This window comes from Geospiza fortis, unplaced genomic scaffold (genome assembly GCF_000277835.1).
Source record: "Geospiza fortis unplaced genomic scaffold, GeoFor_1.0 scaffold113, whole genome shotgun sequence".
Taxonomy (NCBI): domain Eukaryota; kingdom Metazoa; phylum Chordata; class Aves; order Passeriformes; family Thraupidae; genus Geospiza; species Geospiza fortis.
This window is the reverse complement of record NW_005054429.1, coordinates 1933021-1955667: the sequence shown is the minus strand read 5'-3', so window position 1 is coordinate 1955667 and position 22647 is coordinate 1933021. Positions and strand designations below refer to the sequence as shown.

General features: G+C 35.6%; 1 protein-coding gene across 1 annotated transcript in view; it reads right to left on the bottom strand.

Annotated features, from left to right (window-relative positions):
- Window positions 1–5667: 5667 nt before the first annotated feature.
- ANO3 (anoctamin 3) overlaps window positions 5668–22647 on the bottom strand; it is a 112072-nt gene continuing 95092 nt past the window's right edge. The window contains 13 exon segments of the mRNA XM_031061879.1: window positions 5668–9146; window positions 9912–10017; window positions 10866–10946; window positions 12160–12307; window positions 12961–13113; window positions 13220–13365; window positions 14824–14921; window positions 16412–16469; window positions 17646–17757; window positions 19750–19786; window positions 20781–20945; window positions 21302–21442; window positions 22339–22421. Of these exon segments, the coding sequence (XP_030917739.1) occupies window positions 8964–9146; window positions 9912–10017; window positions 10866–10946; window positions 12160–12307; window positions 12961–13113; window positions 13220–13365; window positions 14824–14921; window positions 16412–16469; window positions 17646–17757; window positions 19750–19786; window positions 20781–20945; window positions 21302–21442; window positions 22339–22421 (1511 nt within the window). The 3' untranslated portion in view covers window positions 5668–8963.

Here is a 22647-nt window from a genome sequence, read left to right as displayed (position 1 = left end):
AGTTTGTCAAGAAACTGAGAAGCAAGTCAATATTTGTGTTAATCCTCAATATTTGTGTTAATCCATTTTACAGTGCTCTTATAATCTCATTAAAGCTTACAGCTGAGTCTGGCTGTAAGGCAGCTGCTTGCTGTCTCACGTGGCATGCTTTCCCCTCCTGCTTCCACACTTGGGATTGTCAGCAAGGTGAAGAGGGAAACCCAGGAAACGCTACTGGACCATTTATATCTCATGGGCACACACCTTACATTTTCAAAGAAACAAAACTAAATCGTACTTTTTTCATCAAAATACACAAACACTTATACAAATATTTCACATTTCCAAAACCCAAACAAAAACCATTATTACTACTTACCTTAACTATCAACTTATATAACTTCCTGTTTCTACAAAAACTGTTAACCCTCAAAAATTATAAACTTTACACCTGTAACAAACAAATATTACCAAATACAAATCTTTTATGAAGTTAAAAAATATTCATGTATCTATTAATACTTTTTCAAATACAATTTTTACTTCTACACACAAAAAAACCCCAATCATAAATACCAACACTTTCTACAAACTTTTCCTTCATTAAATATACCCCCCCCACAAAACCAAACAATAACCCCACAACTCAAAAACTAACCACATTTTTAATAAATTTTAATATTCACCACACTTTTAAAATTCCTGAATCCCACACAATTCAAACAAATTTAAAAAAACCACACCACACTCTAAAACACATTTTAAAGCAACAACAACAAAAAATAACTGAAACAACACCTCAAATAAAATTAAACAAAACTTTAAATATCTTTAATTTTTAATAACTCATTTACAAAACCTAATCCTCCAATTTTAAAACACTTTTCAGATAACACAGAAATGAAATTTTAAAAAGTCATCCAATTTGAATCAAAAACCCTAAAACAAAAATTAAAACACCATTTCCACAAATAGCTTAAAATAAAAATTATATTTCCACAAATACAAAAACCAAATAAATCCCTACAAAAAACATAAAACCATATCACACTCAAACTCACACCAACAATTCCACAAACAAAAAACCAAACACACAAACATCAACCACACAAGAAAACTACAATTCATACCAAACACTCCCAATTCAACCTACAAAACAAAAAAATCTTAAATTTTATATTAATATTTGGACTACAAAAATTATTAATATCATATAACTTTTAACCAAAACATAATATCCATAATATTTTTAAATACTAAACTATATAAATTTATAAAAATTAAATATTAAAACCCTAACTTAATACCTTATAATTAACCAATCCCTAAAGAAATACTAAAAAATTTACTCTCCACTTCCTGAGCCATTGATCTTTCCAGGGTCAGATCTACCCTGTCCACTTTGGTTGAAAAACTGAGATTATGAAACTAGGCACAGGTAAATCCTAGAAGAGATTAAATTTAAGAAATTGTTAGTCACTAATAAAAGCAGTACAACATAAATGACTGAAAATTTGAAAACTCAGTCTAGCTGTGCCTTGAGGCCAAAATAATTGATTATTTAATTGTTATAAATGCCTAAGCCAAGTATGACCCTGAAATTACTTTCTTACATGACTATGGTTTGAATGCTCATGAGCACTCACTTTTCAAGTATACAATTACTTTTAATTATCTTTGACTATTTGGAATAATAAAGCTCACAGCCTTTTTCAAAGTTATCCAAGTTTATTACTGAAAAAAAAGTAATAATCAAATGTGCATGATACAGCAAGTAGTTGCATTTGTAAATGTAAACCTTGATAAAGTAAACAGCACCCCAAAGACAAATTTATGCCAAAAGTGTCTTACAATAATTAATCAGATTTACAACTTTTTCCTCAGTGAATTCTTTTACTTCTGGGGTACATAGCTGCTTGTAAAAGCAATCTTAAAACACAAAATAAACTGAAAGCTGACATGCTGGAGGAACTTACAGCTTTTGCACAGAAAAGTAGATTTCTTCAAAAATGCTCTCTGATACTGTAAATTTCTTTCAAATATTACTTACAAAGTGTAGATTTATGAGTAGAAAAAATAGCTGAAATTTTGTTCTTACTGCTTACTTAGAAATCAAGTTGTATTTAAACATTACATAACTTTCAAATATATAAACATTTTAAGAAATCTGCTATGATTATGACATTGCAAGTTAGCCAGGATGATCAGAGTAAAAAAAGTGACTGAACTATCTTATTCAGTTAGATTTTACATGAGATTATTTCAAAGAACTGAAATTTCAGTGATACTACTCTAGGTAAAAATTACAGCCAACAGTTTGGAAGATTTTTCAATACGAAACTCCAAGTCAATTAAATAGAACAAGAACAGAAAATGTAATCTGGTTTTTTTATTATTATTAACACAGAAATCATCGTGTTCTCAGTGGTTAAAATCTCACCAGCTTTAGACTCCATTAAGTTTAATCCTAAATTCTCACCCTGTTGCATTTGAACAGGTAAGTAGCTCATGTCAGTAAGAATTCAAACTCCAGAGAACAGCCAGCAATAGAGTGCTTGTATCAAGAAGACAGAACGAGCCAGCAGAACTCGCACAAGATCATTGTGAGTGCAGTGCCGAGGGAATACACCATAACATTTCAAGAATACAACCCAGTCCTGGATTTAAAAAGTTCCTGTATACAATGGAGTAGTGCAGTGATTTCCCTACTGTTCCTTGTTGTGCCATTAGAACTTTGTGCTGTTGTGGTAACATTGTGCTATTATGGCTATACCAAGCTTGTGACAATCCAAGTTTCTAGTAAATGTGTTTGCAACGGCAATATCAGATAACAATTTTCAAAAGGAATCCAGTGTAGAAATTTAAAAATTATACGACTGTGACAGTTTCCAAGGATTTACTGAACTCATCATGAGGTTTGCCTTGCTTCCAAATACCCAAAGAAGGGTATTTAGGATGTATGTGCATGTGTAGGAACGGACATAATGAGAAAAGACTGTGGTGCTTGGGGAAGTGACTAAAAGGACAGTAACAGCACAGGGAGAGGTGCCCCATACTTCCTCACACTGCTTCATCCCACCAAGGCAAACTGATTTGTAAAAAGCACCAAACAGACTGCTATTTGTGCACTTTCTGCTTTGGCATCTCAGTTGGGGACATCCAAAAACAGCCTGAAAGAAAACTCTGCTGTTACAGAATTGCTCTGGAAATGGGACCGTCACTCAGAAGGCAGTGTGCAATAAAAAACACTGAGGATAAGTAAAGAATGAGCCAAAGGAGAAAAAAAAAGAAAAGATCAGGAGCCAGTCCCCATGCTTCATCCTCAAACCCTTATTTTTCAGAGCCTGTTGCAATTCTGGATCAAAACTTGCTGGGGTGAACAGGAGACCTTTGCTGCCTGGTGCTCATTCTCACCCTCCACATGCTGGCTCTGAATTTGACCTCAGAAGAATGTGTGCTTTGCAAGTGTGAGGTTGAGTATGAAAAGACTCCAGGAATTTTTGAAGCTACTAGATTTTCTACTACAGGAATATAGGTTAGAATTCACTAAAACACTTCCAAAAAGTGTCATTGTTTGCATCTCAGTCAGACAAAGTATGCATTGGAAACAAGTAACAGGTCTGCCTAGAAGTGGAATTCTATTTGAATTCTAAAATCAGTCTTAACATCAAATAATTATTACAAAATGCTGCCCTTACATTTGTTTCAAACTTTGCCCCAAACAAGGAACATCAGCACTTTATGAGGATTCAAAAAAATATAATGCTTCTGGAAGTACTACTGCATTGTAAGTGATTACTGACACCACTATTTTCTTCTCTGTCCATTTTCTTAATAGAAACTAAATAGAAAATATGGGGTTTTTTAAATTTTCCATCAACTTTATGGCATTCATAAGTAGCTGTTTGTATAAAATGAGCTTTATTGATAAGGCTATTACCCAGTATATATATAAAAATCTAGTTTATAATAGTTTTAATGAAAATTGGTGACATTTACAGGCTAATTTGCCTCCAAACAAATTGTTACATAATGCAAAAGTTGCTAAGTCCCACAGTGCCATGTAGGACTTGGCAGGTAACTCCAATGGACTCCATGGCTCCAGAAATTCTCTCTGGATTCTGCAGTGGAGGAAGCCGCAGCAAGGATGTGCATTACACATATGATTAGACTGATCATCTTAATGGCACATTAAGAATAAAACATCACCAAAACTTTTGCCTTTCCCCATATTAATACTTGCCCTGAAGCTATGTTTCCCAAGGTATTTTTCCTTCTGTAGAACTTTTTATGAAGGAAACTTCTGGAAATTTATTAATTTTTCCATTAAGATATTTATCTACTAACCTATATGTACCAGTTTGTCTAGACACTTTCCTTTTGTGCTTTCCACAGGACACAATTGAGCCTAACTGTGCCTCAGAACACAATCTATGACAAGTTGTTGTTGGAAAAGGCCACAGTTGATATGTATTTCATACTAGTGAAGATATGTACTTCCATGAAGCATCTACGGAAAAAAAAAAAAGCTCACTTAATCACTATTGAAATTTTAGCCCTGTCACCATTTTCTCAAATTCTTGAACGAAAACAGTTAGGAAAAAACTGAATCATTAATGCTGGAAAACGTCACCAAAATTATCAGGTCCAGTCTTTGACCAAGTGTTACCATGACAAATAAATCACAACACTAAGTGGCATGTGCAGTCATTTCTTGAACACACCCAAGGATGATGACCCCACCCCCTCCCAGGACAACCTGTTCCAACGCCTTCAATTAAAAAATTCTTCTTGATATCCAACCTGCACCTCACTGTGTGCAGCCTGAGGTTATGTTCCCTTGTCTTGTCCCTAGCTGCCTGGTAGAAGAGGCTGACTCTCACCTTGCTACAATCTCTTTCCAGGCAGTTGTGGAGAGTGGTAAGACTCCTCTGAGCCTCCTCATCTAACTAAACAACTATAGCCCCTTCAACTAACCCTTCCTATGACTTAATCTCTCCAGATGCCTCACCAGCTTCACTGCCCTTCTCTGGACATGCTCTAGCACCTCAGTGTCTGCCTGCAACTGAGAGGCCAGCACTGGACACAGGTCTCAATGCATGGCCTCACCAGTGCCAGATGCAGAGGGACAATCAGTGCCCTGCTCCTGCTGGCCACCCTGTTTCTGACACAGGCCAGGATGCCATTGGCCTTTGTGCCCACCTGGGCACAGCTGGCTCATGCTCGGCTGCTCTTGGCCAGCACCCCCAGCTCCTTTGCCACTCTGCCCCCAGCCTGCAGCACTGCAATGGGTTCTTGTGGTTCCAGGGACAAGACTTGGCATTTGGCCACACTGAGCACTCCACTGACCTGGGCCCATGGATCCAGCCTGTCCAGGTCCCTCTGCAGAGCCTTCAACAGTCCCACCCAACTAAGGATTGGCTGAAAACTCACTGAGGATGCCCTTGATCCCCTTGTCCAGATCATTGGTAAGGACATTAAATAGAACTGGCCCCAACAGAAGTGGTTCCCTGGGAAACCACACTCCTGACCAGCTGCCAGCTGGATAAACAGCTCTCACCGCCATCCTCTAGGCATGGCCATCCAGCTTTAACCCAGCTAAGAGAGCACCTGCTGCCACCTTCTCCAGGAGAATGCCATGGGTAACAGTTTCCAAGGCCTTACTGAACTCATCATGAGGTTTGCCTTGTTTCCAAATATTCTAAGGAGGATGCTCAATCAGTGTGCTGTGGGAGCCTGAGCTCAACATTCAGGCAAGCCTTAGCAGTCAGTTGTGAATACTCTTAATGCCTCCCTCTTTGTAGAGACAAACTATGGGGAACCTCTCATTAGGATGGGCAATAAAACAGAATTCTTATCTTCCTTTTTTTATTCATCAAAATTCAGATCTCACACATTAGGCACAAATTAAGAATAAAAAGTTGTAAGAAATGAGGTGCATCTCATGTATCTGGACTTTGTGCCATTCCTGAAATGGAAATTTCTTTTGTCTGGATCAAGATGCAGAATTTGGTTAAGAATAATTAACACATTTTGAACAAATACTTAATATATAAAAAAACCTAGTTGCTCATGCAGTCTCTCTAAGGGCGCATGCATAGAGCAAACTTTTCGTAGATTAGATCTGCAATGATCTAAAGCATTTTTGCACAAACTGAGGTTCTAAAGCTTTGTCAAATTTCACAAATGCAGCCTGCATGCACAGTCTAGTCAATTTTTTGAAAAGACAATATTTAAAATATTAAAAGATCATTCACCATTCAAAAAATACATTATTCCTGAGGACAGTGTGTGCCTTATTCTTTAGGAAAATAACATGCAGTCAATGAAAACAGCATACTGAGCAAAGTCCAGCAAAAAGGTTTCTCAGCTTAAGCAAATGGCTAGACAGTGGCAAGACCTTTACACACTGTTGATGTCCTCCAAAATGAGAGGACACACAGAGTGTTTCTCCAAACTTCATGTCCTTTCCCAGTGCATAAAATGCACCATGTCAGATCTACATACGTGCCTTTCATAGGCTCTTATATCCCAGTGTTGAAAAAAATTCATAATATATATAAATGTAAATCTCAAATACAAGAAGATCGTTTAATGTGTTTTTTGAAGTCCAATTGGAATTTGCCTAGGCATGTACTGACACGTGCCAATATCAATAGCAAAACCAAGAAAGTATAAGATAATATTTCTGATTTTTGCCTGATTTTACCCTGTATCTTTATAACTTGGGCCAGCCAAGACATTTTGTTTTTAGAGAAAATATTACAATGAGCTCATTTGTGACCTCCTGAAGCATTCAAATATTGTCACAAGGTGGCACAAAAATAAAAACTGTGACACACGGTTATTGCTGTCAAACAGCACTTGACTGTCCACAGAATGAGACACAGAGACAATAAATTAAATCAAACCTTGAGACTGTATTAGCACTGAAGAGAGTGCAGTAATTTTTTTCTGATAATGACTCCCGAGGAATTTAATGCACAACCCAGAAGATGAAGGAACAAAACAGCCTTTCCAAAGTATGGCAAGCTGAGTTCCATCTGCCCTTTATGACAGAATGAATGGCTAATGTACCTGATTGGGTCAGATCTTCAAATTTCTTTCCTCCTTTCATGCAGTACTATAGATACTCCTAAAAGTGCCTTGTCTGGTAACAGAGCTGAAATTAATCAAGAAAGCTCATGAATGTCGTGAAACAACTGAAGAACTTAAAAGTCTGATGTTAGGCTCTCTGGATACAACAGATCCTATTTACCTACTTTGATGGGCTCTTGACTCTTGAAATTAATTTCAGTGAAATAAAATAAAATTATTGTGCTAATAAATGCAAGTGAATACTCGAATCACACTTTTTAATTACACAGGATTAATGTAAATAGCAAAAATTCAGGTCTTTTCATATCTGTCAGCAGTGATTTTGCTGCAGCTTTATCCCTAAAAATAACGTCAAAATTTGTAGACTTTGTAGTTATTGTGCTTTGCTGACTCTTTGTTTTTTAGATTTTTCTCATCCAATACAGAAAAGCATTATTTAAAACTGTACGAGAGAAACAGAACTGTAACTCTGTATATCCATTCCCCTCCCTGCAAGGTATCCCTTAAATTTGTTTAAACATTAAGTGCTTTTCCTGTATTATGAAATGCTAGTAACAGACAATTTCATCACCAAAATGTGACTATTAACCACAATCAACACTGCAGTATGCTGTTTGCACGTAAAAATTGAAATTTGATTCTTCAATGAACATCTATTTTTTTAGTGATTTTATAAAAAAAATCCACCCCAAGTGTAAGAAGGCATACTACTACTACTAATAATAATAGTAAATACCATGTGTGTATGCATTTATATACAATCTGTATACATATTTAGCGGTATCCAGCTCCAATGTTATGACATATTTAGGCCAATAAAAGAAGTGTACATTACTGCAACATTTACTATTACAATAAGAAGAACCTTGTTACAAATTGCTCTTCTTCTCCTTCCCTGAACAAGTAAGCCACAATGCTATACTGCATGTCTCATATATACTGGCAGAAGCTTGCATACTATAAAGATATAATCGAATTTGAAGAGAAAGTCATTTGCACTGCATGGGAGCATTTCAAGTTAGCACTCTGTGAAGTCATGGAATCGTTGCCCAGGCAGATCAAGAGGAACAGTAACACAGTTAGCATGAAAATGACAGTTCTTTCATGCTGGAAGCTGAAAATGACCGTTCTTTCATGCTGTGTTGAGATGGCCTTTCACACACAAAAGTGCAAGGACAACTGAACAGCTGTGTAATTTTCAAACAGAAAATTACCTTCTCCCGGTGCTGCTGTTTTCTTTCTGAATTTGGACTTTTTGGTTTTCAACTAGGTGTATAAATTAATGACACTAATGTGCAAATCTTAAACTGCATAGTAAATATTTAGCAGCCACAGACCCCTTTTTTAGGGTAGGACCACATCCACAATCTCAACAAGAGACTAGGACAAACCTGACAAAACAGTAAGCCTGAAAGATCAAGTCATGGCCACAAAGGCAACAACTGCTCTTTTCTTTAGAGGCATTACAGATGGAGATGAGCAATCAGAAGCTGTAGAAGTAGTGGATATCACATAAGTTGGTTTTAGTCATGCCCTTACTCTATAGGTTCACAGGTAATTTTCTGTTTTCATCATGCTGATAGTATCTTCATAAACAGCATGAAAACCCATTGCCTTTTTTTAAAACAGAGTCCAGATATTTTCTTTGTCTGCACATTTCTGAATGCCAACTGTCACTGGACTTCATCACAGACCAGTTACAGGTAAGGCTTTTCATTGACATCACTGGAAACATCCATTTCTCGATGCCCACCAAAGTAAGCAACTGCACTGCCTAGCAAGAACATAAATACACCACCACCAAATCTCCCACTGATGCCAGATTGACTTCATTTTGTAACTTCGCTCTCCAGTTCTGAAGTGTTTTTGTTGTAGCATGGTAGTGACTAAGGCCATTCATGGTGATACTGTTTCCCATTCTTTTTCCTTTCTCTTTGCAAATGTTCCAGTTCAGCCTCATACATCATTTCCTGGACTAAGTATTTCTCTCTTCTCATTCTGTCACACAAGTCTTTGGGTATGTCTGGAATTAGGTAGGCAATGAAAGACTTTATTCCAAAAACAAGGTGCTGAAAAGAAAAACAAAAATAATTGCTTAACATATCAATAAGTATTCCTCTGTAGGACTACACTTTAGAGCCTAAAAGTCTGTGGCAGAACTGGAACTGAGATTCAATTTGTGACTGAAAGGCAACTCCTTTGTTTTTTTTTTAATAAAAACACTCCTATGGGAGTAAATGAGTGATCTAAAAGAAATGGGAAAATGCTGAAGTTTCTAAGAAGGAAAACAACAGGTAGAGTTAGTGACTTAACTGAATATGTGACTACAGGATATGCTAGTTTGATCAACAAAAGCCAATGCTACCAACAAGCAATCTGTTCAGAGCTTATCATGGAAATAGGTGATCAGAGTCCTGGGGAGAATGCAATACATACTTCAAACTTAGCATACATGTTTCAACTTTCATATTAACCTAGAATCATGTATCATTTTCCTGACACACATTCAATCTTGTAATAATTGTGCCTAATATACGCAAAACTTGCACTTCTTTTTCAATAAAATAGGAACGATTGGGCAGGGAACCAACATGATGTATAAGATGACTGTTAAGGAAATATGATTTTAGAGGCATTCTACAGCAAGTGTATGCTCTGTCAATTCTGTTTAAAGTGGCTGATAGTCAACAGTTTGAGGAAGAAATTTTTTTCCTCAGTCTTGACTGTAATGAACAAACAATTGATTAAAATGACAATTTACTTATAGGACAACTATAAAGAATCAACTCAGACCTATAAAAGGTAGAAAGGGCTTGCTCCCTTCCACAACTAACCTCAAATACTATGATGAAGGCCAGCCGTGCTGCCAGGACATGCCAAAATTGCAAAGTGAATTCATACGGAGTCGAACTCCATGGAGGGGCTCTGTAGTCTCTGTACCTGCAGAGCAAAGAGAAACTCAGTGAGTTACTCTGTGCTCTCTTGAGTAATAAAAATTTTGACATGGTCAAGGGCTCTCTGGTTCATCCCAGATCTGGCTAAAAGGAGAGAAACTGAAGTGAAAGCAGACTTCAAGAGGAGTTAAACTGAAAAGGAGAGCTGTCCAGAATACAGGCTGTTAAATAAAGCTGTTTATGAGACAGTACTTTTTCCTTCCAAAAATCCAGAGCAAACAGTTTCTTTTATTGTTACAAAGCTGAAGCGTTAAGTGTGTTGATTCTAAATTGGTTCTTGTCTTTGCTTATAAGCATTTGAGAGTCTCCAAAGTTTGCATAAATGAAATATGATTCTAATTTAAACTAATGCTTACTGCAAACCTAACTCAGAAAACAGGAGTGCGCTCATGTCCTATTTCATTTTTATGCTGTATTTTTATATTCATCTTGCATAATTGTTTGCAAGAATTGTAATCTCAATCTGAGTTAGAGAGATAACAAAAATTTTAGTTGTGTATTTTAATTTATTGACTTCAGAATGCTTAACAAAATTGAAATGAGGATTTTTACCCTTCTTGGCAGCTGGTAAAACTTTTAAATTAAATAATTCATAGAGACATGAAAGATAATGGCTTGCAAGAGTCCTACAAAAACTTCAAACACAAATTTCCAGTATGTCTGTGTGGTAGGATACACTGCTCTCTTTGTACTCAAGGACTCCATGTTGAACAAACATGAACTCCAATGTTTTCAAAGGCAAAAAGGAAATGCCAGCAATTTCAGCACCGCTAATTTACTGTCTGCATTAATGTCCATGTCTGTATTGCAGTAAGTGGGAGCAAAGAAACGTACCGACAGTATCCTGAGTATCCCATCCCAAGTTCACTCAAATCAAATACTGACAAACTGCTGTTGACATATCCTTTTAAGCATCTGAAAGAAAAAGCCATATGGGCAGCGCTTTCTTCATAAAGTGGTTATACAATAAACATCCTGTACGTAAACATATTCTGCTATCAGATACTGTGAGCATAGTACTTTATTTACTTATCAGGACAAAGGCAACTCTGAAATTCATGCAGAGAAGCAAAGTTTACTGGAAAAAGAAGACTAACAACTGTTTCAGCTATAGCAGTGTTTAAAAGTCTATTTTCAGCACTTCTTATGGTTTTGCTTCTTACCTGCTGGGAGATATAAACCAAAAATTGCTGCTACGATGCTTTTAACTGTTTTCTAAAATTACTGATCTTTGAAAGATGGATAGAAAGGCAGAGAGCAGAATAATTTAACACCCTTGCAGAATTGGCCACCAATAATGCAGCATATACAAAAAAATAACAGGTTTTATGAGTTTTCATCAACAGTAACATGAACAGTGTATATATACCAAACACTTATATTAAAGGCAAAAATGTATTACTATTAATTACAGAATTATATAAATATGTTGATTTATGACTGTAGGAGTGAATTTTTGCTGTTGCTTGAAAACCACAGAGACATGAAAGATATACTATCTTCTTTAAATCTGTCTTGTAACTTAACTAAAGCATATTTGCAAGTCAAAGAAGACATAAGAAGAGATGCATGAGGAATCCTTTTATAATCCTGGATCTTCAGGTTTGCTATAATACCTCAAACCACTTACTGACAAAAGAAGAAATAGAATTACATAGTTCTCTCTTAAATGGGTAGGGTGCATCAAGCACTAACATTTTTCTGATACTATCTCTTTTCATCCTATCCCACCTCACTATTTTTGGCCTTAAACTCTCTTTTCCTGTGACAGCTCAGGAAGAGTAAATCACTATTTTTGGGAGCATATATGTGTATTTGGGAATGCACTGGGAGAAGACAGCATAGACCTACTGCAGAGAAGAGGAAAAGCTTATCTATAAAAGATCTGAGAACTGATGCAGTGTACAGACTTTTTTGTTTGCATTCAGGAGGGAAGAGATGATTTTCCACTTCTATAAAGAGCTACTTTGCAAACTCTTTGGAACAGCTGACTTACTCGCTCTTCTCATCTGGGAAGGTTTGCACAGAATGTAAAGAAATGTATCTGATGTAAGTTATCATAGAAATACAGCAGTAAATTGTGCTTCCACTCAAAAATACATGTATATATAAAGAATATCCTAATTACTTTTCTTGTCTGTACCCTTGATCTGCACAGGGACCATATTTGTATGCATAGACAAAACGTGGAATGTAATCAGAAGTAATGGCAATAACAAAGGCATTGGTGATGACAGCCAGAACTCCAATTCCTTCCAGAATCCCGTACCAAATACCTAGAAACAAGAGAAATTTCAACAAAGTAGTCAGTTTTTTATAGTCATATTGTCATATAAAGTCATACCCGTGATAATAAAGTCATTAATAGTCATACAATTTTCCTTTCTTGTTAAGAATGAGTTATGAGACAGAAAAACTAATCAGATGAAGCCATGTCCCCACACTGCAGCCACCACCCGTGCCACCCAAATGAAATCCTACAACAGTGCACACCCTGCTGAAAAGATACAGCCAAGCAACAAAGACATAATGGTAATTTTTTGTTATGAAGGCCAAATAGGAGGTTTTGAAAAGAGATTTCTTATTTAATTAAATTTTAAATTAAAAGTTAATTCAGTCCTTTTATATAATTTCTAAATTCAATTCATTTTACACCTAGAGTTCCACAAATCAGAAGCCTGAAATACTTTTAGCCTGTTTCCAATATTCAAATTATAACAATTCCTTATTGTAAATGGGAAACAAACTTGAGGGATCCTCTTTGCAAATCAACTAACTATCCTTTTGTTGCTGAAAAGGAAAGCTGTCACTGAAATCTGTTAGTTACGTTATCATCCTGACACATGAAATACTTCAAGGGTGGAGCTGTTCTCAAGAGGAAAACCCAAAGAGATGGTAGCTGGCAATGGCAGCCACTGGGTTCTCTCACCTATATCTGTTGCTCTTGCAGGCATGGGTCTTCGCCACTGAGTGACAAATTTGTATGCATCTAACCTGATTTCTATGATGTTGTTGAGCAGTGCCAGGAGAGGTGCCAGGGGGAAGGCAGCCACAAAGATGGTGGTAAAGCCAAACTGTAAAACTAGACAGGCATTTCCATGGTTAGAAACTGGAAATTCAAAAAATCTTTTAATGTGTAACATAGTTCTATCTTCTGAAGAAAACCAACACCTCCTAGATTTGCTCACCCATCTCTAAATATTCATCCATTAAACCATGGAGATTCATAGGTTGCAGATTCCAGTCTTTTTCCCATTGAGGTAGAGAAATTTTATTCTCCATTGTTTGCCCTCTTCTCTTCATTTTGCGTCGTGACCACCAATTCTGTAATAAACTTTATTAGATAAAGAGAGTATTAATGACTGTATCTGCTCACAGACTTAAAATATGTTCTGGTACTGTTCTGAAATAAGCAGCCCTGTTTTGAACAGCATCTGAATGATTACTTAAATATTTTATGGAAAATTTTACAATATCCTCTTAGATGCAATGCAAAGAACTTACAGAAGATCTCATAATTCTGCATTAATATTTTAATTGTCTTTAATGTAGTATGTTTGGCATTGTATAAATAAGCTTTTCATAATATGGAACATGCTTGCATGGACTTTTTTAATTTGGTAGGATTTACCTGAATGACTAAACTTAAAAAAGTAAAAAAAAAAATCACGCATAGCAAGAGCACTAAAAAATAAATAATGCTTTATTTCAATCCTGTAAAAGACAAACCAGGTCAGTGGAACCCAGTAAGAACACCATAGTAAAACACACTGAAGACTAAAATACATATATTTTTGAACAAACCTAAAGATCTAGATGTTCTACAGAATATTTCTTTTCTTAAAGCAGGAAAAAGAATTTTAAAAGGTGTTGCTGTATGCAGAAATATTTAAGACTATTCTTCATAAAGCTGTGCAAAAATCTTTTCACAAAGTAGTCATAAATATTAAGGAGATAGTAGGCTCATAAATTACACTGTAATTTAAATGAAAAATATTATCTAGTACTGACACATGGACCAACTAAAGACTACTATTTGTTTCTAGATAATATGGAAGAGAGACTAAAGATGGGAAATAACTTTCTTGTAAGTATTTTTATAAAAAAGCAGCTCTTTTTTCTCTCAGGCTAATTTAGTGTTTGGCTCCTAATCTCTCTTGTTACTGAAAGAGCAGGTTTTGTTTGTTTGAAAGATAAACTGTTGCCTATGCTGCAAACAATGGTTTTGTCAAAACAAAACATTTATTTCTGTAACAGAATATAAGCATGTTCTAAAATAAATTTTAGACAAAGTTAACATCCTGCTTGGCTGAGAAGACAGGAAGCCTGGCAGTTAAAGTAGGTTTCTCAATTTCAAAATTCCTCAACATACAGTACACTGTCCCTCATGTGCAGAACAATTGCAATTGCATGTTGTGAGCAAAATCCTTCCTAACGTATTCTCAAGGTTGAGACTTCAATTTGATCAATATTTGATGATCAACATTTTACAGGAAACGTATTCCTACAGTTTCAAGTGAGGTGTAAGACTCTTAGCTCATTAGTCATTTCAGAGGCTGAACATCTCTGTATTACGGAAAATGAAATCCTAATAAACAACGGAGATGCTTAACATATCCTGAGAATCTTTATCTCAGAGTGGAAGACAATGCTTTCCTTGGGAATAAAGCGACAATATCTGAGGTGCAATGTGTGAAAGCATTCTCCAAATATAAAAACACTTCTCCCTAGCACTGAATCATGCTAACACGGATTTACTATTTTTAAAATGAACTTTAACGTCTGAACTTACGGATAGCCTAGTTCCATGAAGTTGTTCCACATTTGTTTTAAAACCATAATAACTCCCATTTGTAAGCACAGATCTATCAAGCAGCCACTAGGATGACACTGAAATGAAGTGGAAGAGATCAACAGCTAAAATCAGAGAATTCATTAATTTTTTATTTGTTCAGAGTCTAAATTAAAAATATTAAGTGTGTTGAAAAACATTAATCTCCACCTGCAAAATATTAAAATAAATGTTAATAAAATAAATATTAACAGACTTCAGCTGAACAATCTTTAGACACATTGTTAGATATTAGATCATATTGCCCAATTTAAAGTATGCGTGCTAGATATATGATAAATGATAAAGACTGTTTCACTTAGACCAATAAGTACTTAATCATTTCAAAAAAAATGGAGCAATATTTCATTTGCAATAATCCAAGTCTAAAGAAAGATTTACTGGCAGAATTTCTGGTACTGGTATGTTATCTGTATCTATCTATCTGTGCGTATATATATACATATATATGTGTGTATACGTATGTACTGCTATATTAAAATGTTAAGTAATTATAGAACTATTTTTCAATTAATTGACTACAAAGTTATAATATTTTACTCTGTGGCTACCAAGTTTCAGTAGAAGAAATCTGATTTTCAGAGAAAAGAGGACACTTCAGCACACTGGTGAGTTGCAATTCTAACATTCCTGTTAAATTTTGAAAATATTATTTTCTTCTTTTAGAACTGTACAAAATTATAGATTGTTTTGGGTTGGAAAGGATCCCTTAAGATGATCTAGTCCAAACTTCTGCCATAAGTATGGCCATTTTCAACTAGAGGAGTCCCATCCAACCTGACTTTGAATGTTTTCAGGGATAAGACATCCATCACCTCTATAGATAACCTGTCACACTGTTTCATCATCCTAATAATAATAATAATAAATTTTAAAAATAATATTTAAAAAATCTCTTCCTTACATCTAGTCTAAATCCACCCTCTCTTTCTTTAAAATCATTAATCCTTGCCCTGTCTCAACAGGCCCTACCAAAAGTTTGTCCCCTTCTTTCATTCAAGCACCTTTAAGTACTGAAAGGCAGTAATAATGTCTCCTTGGAGCTTTCTCTGCTCCAAGCTGAGTAGCTCCAATTCAGCCTACCTTCATAGGAGAGCTGCTCCAGCCCTCTGATTCATTTTGTGGCCCTCCTCTGGGCCCATTCCAACAGATCAATTTTTTTTCTGTGCTGACAGAAATTAATCATGTTGATTAAAAAGCTGATGGCTTTATATTTATGTCCTCTATCCAAAAATTCCAAGTACCAGGAGATTCCAATCTCATAGGAGTCACAGAGCATGTGAGGTAAGGGACTATTACTGATGGCTTTTCCCTAAGACAGACAGAAAGAACTCGTGTGCCTTGGGCAGAGTCACTCAGCACACTGGAGAACACAGAAGGAAAAACCCATCTCCTGGATTCTATCCTTTGCTATAAATAAGAGTTTAATATTTGCTGGACTTGGAATAATAAAATCTTTAAACTGGGCTTCAGCCACTTCCTTTTTACTCATGGAAACATCACAGGAACACAAAACAGGATTGTTTACCTCTTCCAGTCTCCATCTGTTAAAAAGCTTGTTGTACTTTCCTGGGCGGCCTGCAAATCTGGAAAATAAGATTTCTGTTTCTAAGTGGACATTCCAGAAACACCCTGTGTATCAGTAGTTGTTTCATAACATCCACTGAATTCAGGAAATATCAACAGAATAAATCACACAGGCTTAAATCTGGTGTCTGTAGGATATGGAAGTTTCAGAATGCAAACAAAGACCATCATTTTGCAAGTGATCCTAAACTTTTATTATGTCCTGAATAAAAATCCTAGCTTCAGAGATTTCACATGTTAGCTATTCAAACTCTAATCTACTTCTAAGAAGACAAGCAAGCCATTACAACTAATAGGAGTTAACTGCAGCACAGGGATCTGCTTGCCCACGTGAAGTGTACACTTGATTTGTAAAACAAATCCCAGCTCTTGATGACCTCGATGAAAGTTATAAAAGAGAGAAAAAACCCATGTCTGGTCCTGTTAGATACAGGAGAGAGCAATACACACAGAAATTTTGGTATTGTACGGTGAATACACCACTGAATGCAACGAACAGATTCTCACCAACAGTCCTTCGTAGCCTTTTTTTGTTTCTTTGCTTGTTTGTTTTTGTTAGTTTTTTTCCAAACAATCCTGAACTGAAATTATACTATAAAACTTTATAGAAGATACCCTGAAATGTTCTGTAGGTTCTGCAGGAATGGTAAGTGTGATCATTACAAAATTGAACTGAAGATGAAGCAAGGTTAGATCTGTGCTGTATCTCATGCTCTAACCTAAAGACACACACAAAAATTAGAGCCAGAATTTCTGCTTCTCCTGCTCTTGTATAATTTTTGCCAGACAATATTTACTATTTACAGAAATGCATTACTGGAAATGCAACTCAAGGGGAATAAACAAGAAAATATTAATAAAGCCTATTAACACAGGGGTAAATACAGACCCACATCTAGCAAGCGGTTGCATTTTCTAAAGTTCTGCCTTCTTATTTAATAGGAAAGTAATGTACATTCCCATGAAAAAGTAGAATTTTTACTCTCTAGTTTCATGAGTAAATATTTCAATGGTCCAACCCTTCCAACATTTAGAAATATTTAGTGTTTTAATTATGCTCAGAAACCAACTCATATCTAAACCTTACAGTTCAAACTGCCCCTGTATTTTCTTCAAATCTATAAAATTACTGAAGATTTTGAGTTCTGTAAGTGCAATTGGCAAACATAACTTACCTGCCAAGAAAAAAGGCAATGTAGAAGATGGAGCTGTTCAAGTTGACAAACTGGAAGAGGAACATTTTCAAGGCAAAGCTGTTTTCCCACTCAGATTCTGTTCTAGGGTGCTCTTCAGAAAGACACAATATACATTATATAAACAAAAATGAAACTGTGTTATGTATACGTTTGCTCACAGATCAATCAATATTAACAAAACAAAGAGATGGTTTTAAGTCATGTTGCCATTGATTTATTTTCATTGCCCCAACTTAGACTACGTTGTTTATGTGGAAACAGAAGATAGGAACCCCTTGGTTCAGATAATACTATGGGAAGATACCCGTTTCACATCCATGAAAAAATTTGGAAACCAGTGTTAATTTTTTATCTTAAGATTAAAGGTATCTTCATTCAAAGAAAAAAACTCACCACAAAAAAAAACCCCACAAAACCCAACCAAACAACAACAAAAACCCAAAACAAACAAAACCCAAACCAAACCAACCCCCAAAAAAACCTGAAAGCACTTGGAATCAGTAGAGCTGCCCAGGGAAGCAGAGGCGAAAGAGTCATCTAAAAGCTAGCTGATTTCTCATCCAAGCTTCTCACCCTCTAAATACTTCTGTAAAACCTTTACTTCATCCTCAGGAGTTCCCTTTCATAAAGCTTGAGGAGTGTCAAACAGTTTTTAATTCAGCGAGGAAGGGACAGAGGCTCTCTCTTGGCTTCTTTTGGAAAGAAATGTAGGAACGTGTAGTAGGGCTACAAGCGCTCTGTGTGGGTCTGGACTGCCTTTGGATATCTTTCCTTAAGATTATTTATGTCTGAATTAGAATTTGGTGGTAATGTTTACAAATTAGTTTTTTACAAAATCCATCTTTGATGGACATATCAAATTTGGAATACAGTACATTAGTAAAAGTTGTAAAAGTATATGAGTAGTAGGTCTAAACTGCCTGGATTTGTCAGTTAAAACTTGTGCTGCTTAACTACTCTGGTCTACTGATGACTAAATTTGGATAGAAATATACAGGATACTACTAGCTTTACATAAGGACAGCTGTTCCCAGAAGGGTGTGCTTTTCTGATGTAAAACACCTTAGCAAGAAGAATGAGCTACCTATCTGAAACACCTAATGCTTCTTTATATTTAATTCAAGAAATCTTTTTTGAAAAAAGTTCTTTCATGTATTTTGGGAAAAAACTGCTTAAACACTTAAACAATGATTTTCTTTCCCATTCTATGACCAGTAACAATACAAAATACTTTAAAAGGAATAGAAATAATTTTGATATGAAAGAATACTTTAAAATATTTGAAGAATTCAAGTAAGTTGGCCATAAATTCTGCATTTTTCTAGCCTGTTCTACTGCCTGTTAGGTGAAGCAGTTACAAAGCTCTGAGCACCTCGTCATTTAATACTTTAACCAAAAGAGGGAGCTGTGGAATTTAAGCAGCCAGTTGGCATTTAACCAAGACAAAATCACTTGCATATTTTGACATGGGCTAAAAGTGAGCATGTAAAACGAAACACTAAACAGTAACACATTGACACAGCCAGAGATCTTAAATTCTATCTTTGCTTTCTTGCTTTCTATAAGCTAGAAAGCTTTATGTCTGTGATTGAATCATGACTAGAGGCTTCAGTATAAAATTTTAATGTTACAGAATTCACTACTATAAAATTCATGACTCAACATTTTTATCTGGGACAACTTAATTTTATCTTAACCCATTTTTTTCCATCTGAAAGATCAAATTAAAAATTAATAAAAAACAAACCAAGCACTTGGGGATAATGGAAAAAACCCTTTAGCATTCTAAGAAAGAATAAGTTTTGACTTTCACTCCAAAAGAAGATAACTATTTTTCAGTGTATACCACAAAACATTAAAAGTAGAAGTATAAGAACAAATTCCTTACTTTTATTTTATTTCCTCACTGAGATACTAATGTATTTTCTTTCTGTGATATTTCTCACTTTCTTTGGAAAATGCCAGAAATGTACTTCACAGATCAAGTTTTCAAAACACTTCTTTAAAGGTAAATAAAGAAGTATACTATAAAGGTATATGCCACAGCCAGCAAGAACCACACCATTAGTAAAGACCTACATACCTAAATCTGTCAGGAGATAGGCAACTTTTTCATACACCTAAAAAAGAAATGAAACGGTATAAGTACAGGACATCCTGGCTGTAGTGATGACAAATCCACATTGAAAACAGAAGCATCTTGCTCTACAGCATCAAGGTATCATAGTACAGTTTTCCTTTGTACTGAAAACTTTTCTCTCTATATATTGACCATGTGAAGTCTTTGTTTTAAATGTCATTTAGCCCCAGGCAATTGCCAACTCTGAAATACATTTCCTTCAGTGTACTACAAATAGCAAGTTATTTTGGATAGCTTTGCTTGTTCACTTGAATATACATTTTATGATGTGGAGTGATCATACATAATAACAGAAATAACTAGAGGACTCTGATTGGAAGAATTATTTCTTATTGCAGCGAGTACAATTCCTTAAGAGAACTAAAAGCCAATGTTTGCTGGGTTATTACCCCTTTTTATCTGTTTGTGCTTGCATGGGAACAGAAAGATGATAAATGATAATGCAGCTGAAATAATAGAGTTTCTGTCCATGTAATGCTATAAGAGCAAATGATTAAACCTGTGCTGCTACATGACAGAAAAAACTTAACACCAAAATCATATATCACAGTGATTCCAGGACTGTGCAACACTGATATCATATCTGCATTTTAGTAAGAAGTCATTAATCAAAAACAACCTAGAAACCAAATTCTCAGTCAAGAAAATAATGTAGTTCAAATTAGAACTACATCTCCAATTAGAGATCTACTGCAAAAGGTAATATAAAAAAATACAAATGTAAAAAGCAGCAATCTATACCCTTGTAACTCGGTGACGTAAGCGAGGATGTGCAGTGACAAATTAAGGAGGAATTGGAGAAAAACATTAACAAACATTGCATCAGAGGAGAAAAATCCACTGCAATACTAGCTTCAGACACTGCTACATGAAAAAGCATAAACGTGTATATATCTAATACATGGGTAACTCAGTAAGCTTTTAAAAATTACTCTTTAAAATTAACTGCTTTTTTAAAAGAACAGAAGACTTACAACATTGAGTGACATGATGATCATAAAATTGATACAGACTCCAGTGCCAGATGTTGCAAACTGCCAATACTTCTTGATGAAATACCACTTGAAAGAAGCAAACTGCTCCATGGCTACCAGTCGATACACCACAACTGCAAACACTGCAGTAAGGACCAGTGAAATCTACAGGTATGTATTTATGAACAGAGGTATTAGAACAAAAGGAATCACATCTGAAATTATATCCACTGAAGTAATACAACAAATGTTTTAAAGATTGATATTTGTTTTGGAGAGCAGAATTTGAGAGAACAAAAACCAAGATGAGTTACAACATTTTTTTTACTGTTCTTTTCCAACATAACTATATTGCATCATGGGAAACAAAGAGATCCCTGAACAAGCAGTAGGACAGACAATCAGTTTTGCCTATGTTACGTAAATCCACTAATCTTAATGAATGCACTCATGCCGAGTTACTATTTACATCAGAGTAAGGTGAATTACAATACAACAGTTCTAATATTATTAAACATCACCATAAAGAATATTCCTGAGACAGACACCATCAGTCGACTGAGCTTATCAGGGAAAGGCTGAAAAGGTTCAGGTTTTCCTGTGATGGGATTTACTCTTTCCAGTTGGGAATATTTAGCTTCAAATTGGGGACGCAGCTCTTCCTGGAACGACAGGGTGGATTCCATTTGTTGTACTATTTATTTCTCTCAAGAATCAGACATACATGTAGAACATTATACTGACAGGGATCATTTTTCATAATGCTGCAACTCAAACACCCAAGTAATTTGCTCTTTTGAAAATCCAAAGAACAGAAACTACAGGAGCCTTCCCCACTATGTGAGGGTGTTAAAAAGAATCATGGGTCATACTGCCGGCTTAGACACTAGATTGTCTGCGAAAATTGGGAACAAAACTATAAATTAGGGCCAGTTATAGTGGTGTTGTTTGTGTTATAAGAGAATTTATTAAAAATAGCCAGCAGCTTCTATCTACTTATCCACAGAAAGCTGTAAAACAAGTGAAGTCTGTTGACTTAAACTGCAATTAAATCACTGATATAGGTAAACTACAGCTATGCTGACTAGTAATTTATGGAATAAAAAAAAATTATTATTGCTGATGCTGATAGCAGAATGTTCAAGGATAAGCTATGCCTCTCCAAGGATACAAAATCTAGTTTCTGTCTTGTTGCTTGTCTTGGTCCTATTTTTATGCAGGATCAAGTATTTCCAGAACAAGAAACCATGGAACTGAAAGGCATCTGTGCTGACATCAGAAGCAGCTACTGTCCTCTGTATGGGAAGTATTTGCACTCAGTTTTTCCAAGGATACTCTTAATAAATGTACAATTATATTAGGAATTATAATGTTAGTTGCAAAAAGCAAAGTATCCTTGTACAACCGCAAGCATACCTTTGTATTCTGCAACTAGTGCTATAAATACAAATATGATCTGAATGACCAACTCAGATGACTGACACACAATATGGATTGATACTGAGACTTTACCCATGCTGATAGCATGGTTTACACGTAAACTTCTGTTTCTTCTTACCTCTTCATCTTCCCAGTCTATGAGGTCCCAATCATAAGTCAATACAGCTCTCCGTCTTTTCCAAAACTCCAGAAAGACTGTTGCTGTGGAAAACAACTGTACTTTAACTATGGGGGGAAAAAGGGCCATGCAGATCTTAAGAAAATCAGCAATGTAACATATCACTAGCCAGCTTCTGGCAGTTTTCCTCATAGAATCTGAAAACTCTAAGTAGCTTCAGGATAATCCCTGTTAAATTTAAAACAGTACTTAACAATGTCTATCTAAGAAACATATTTTGCTGTCCGCAGTAGCTGTACAAAAATAGGT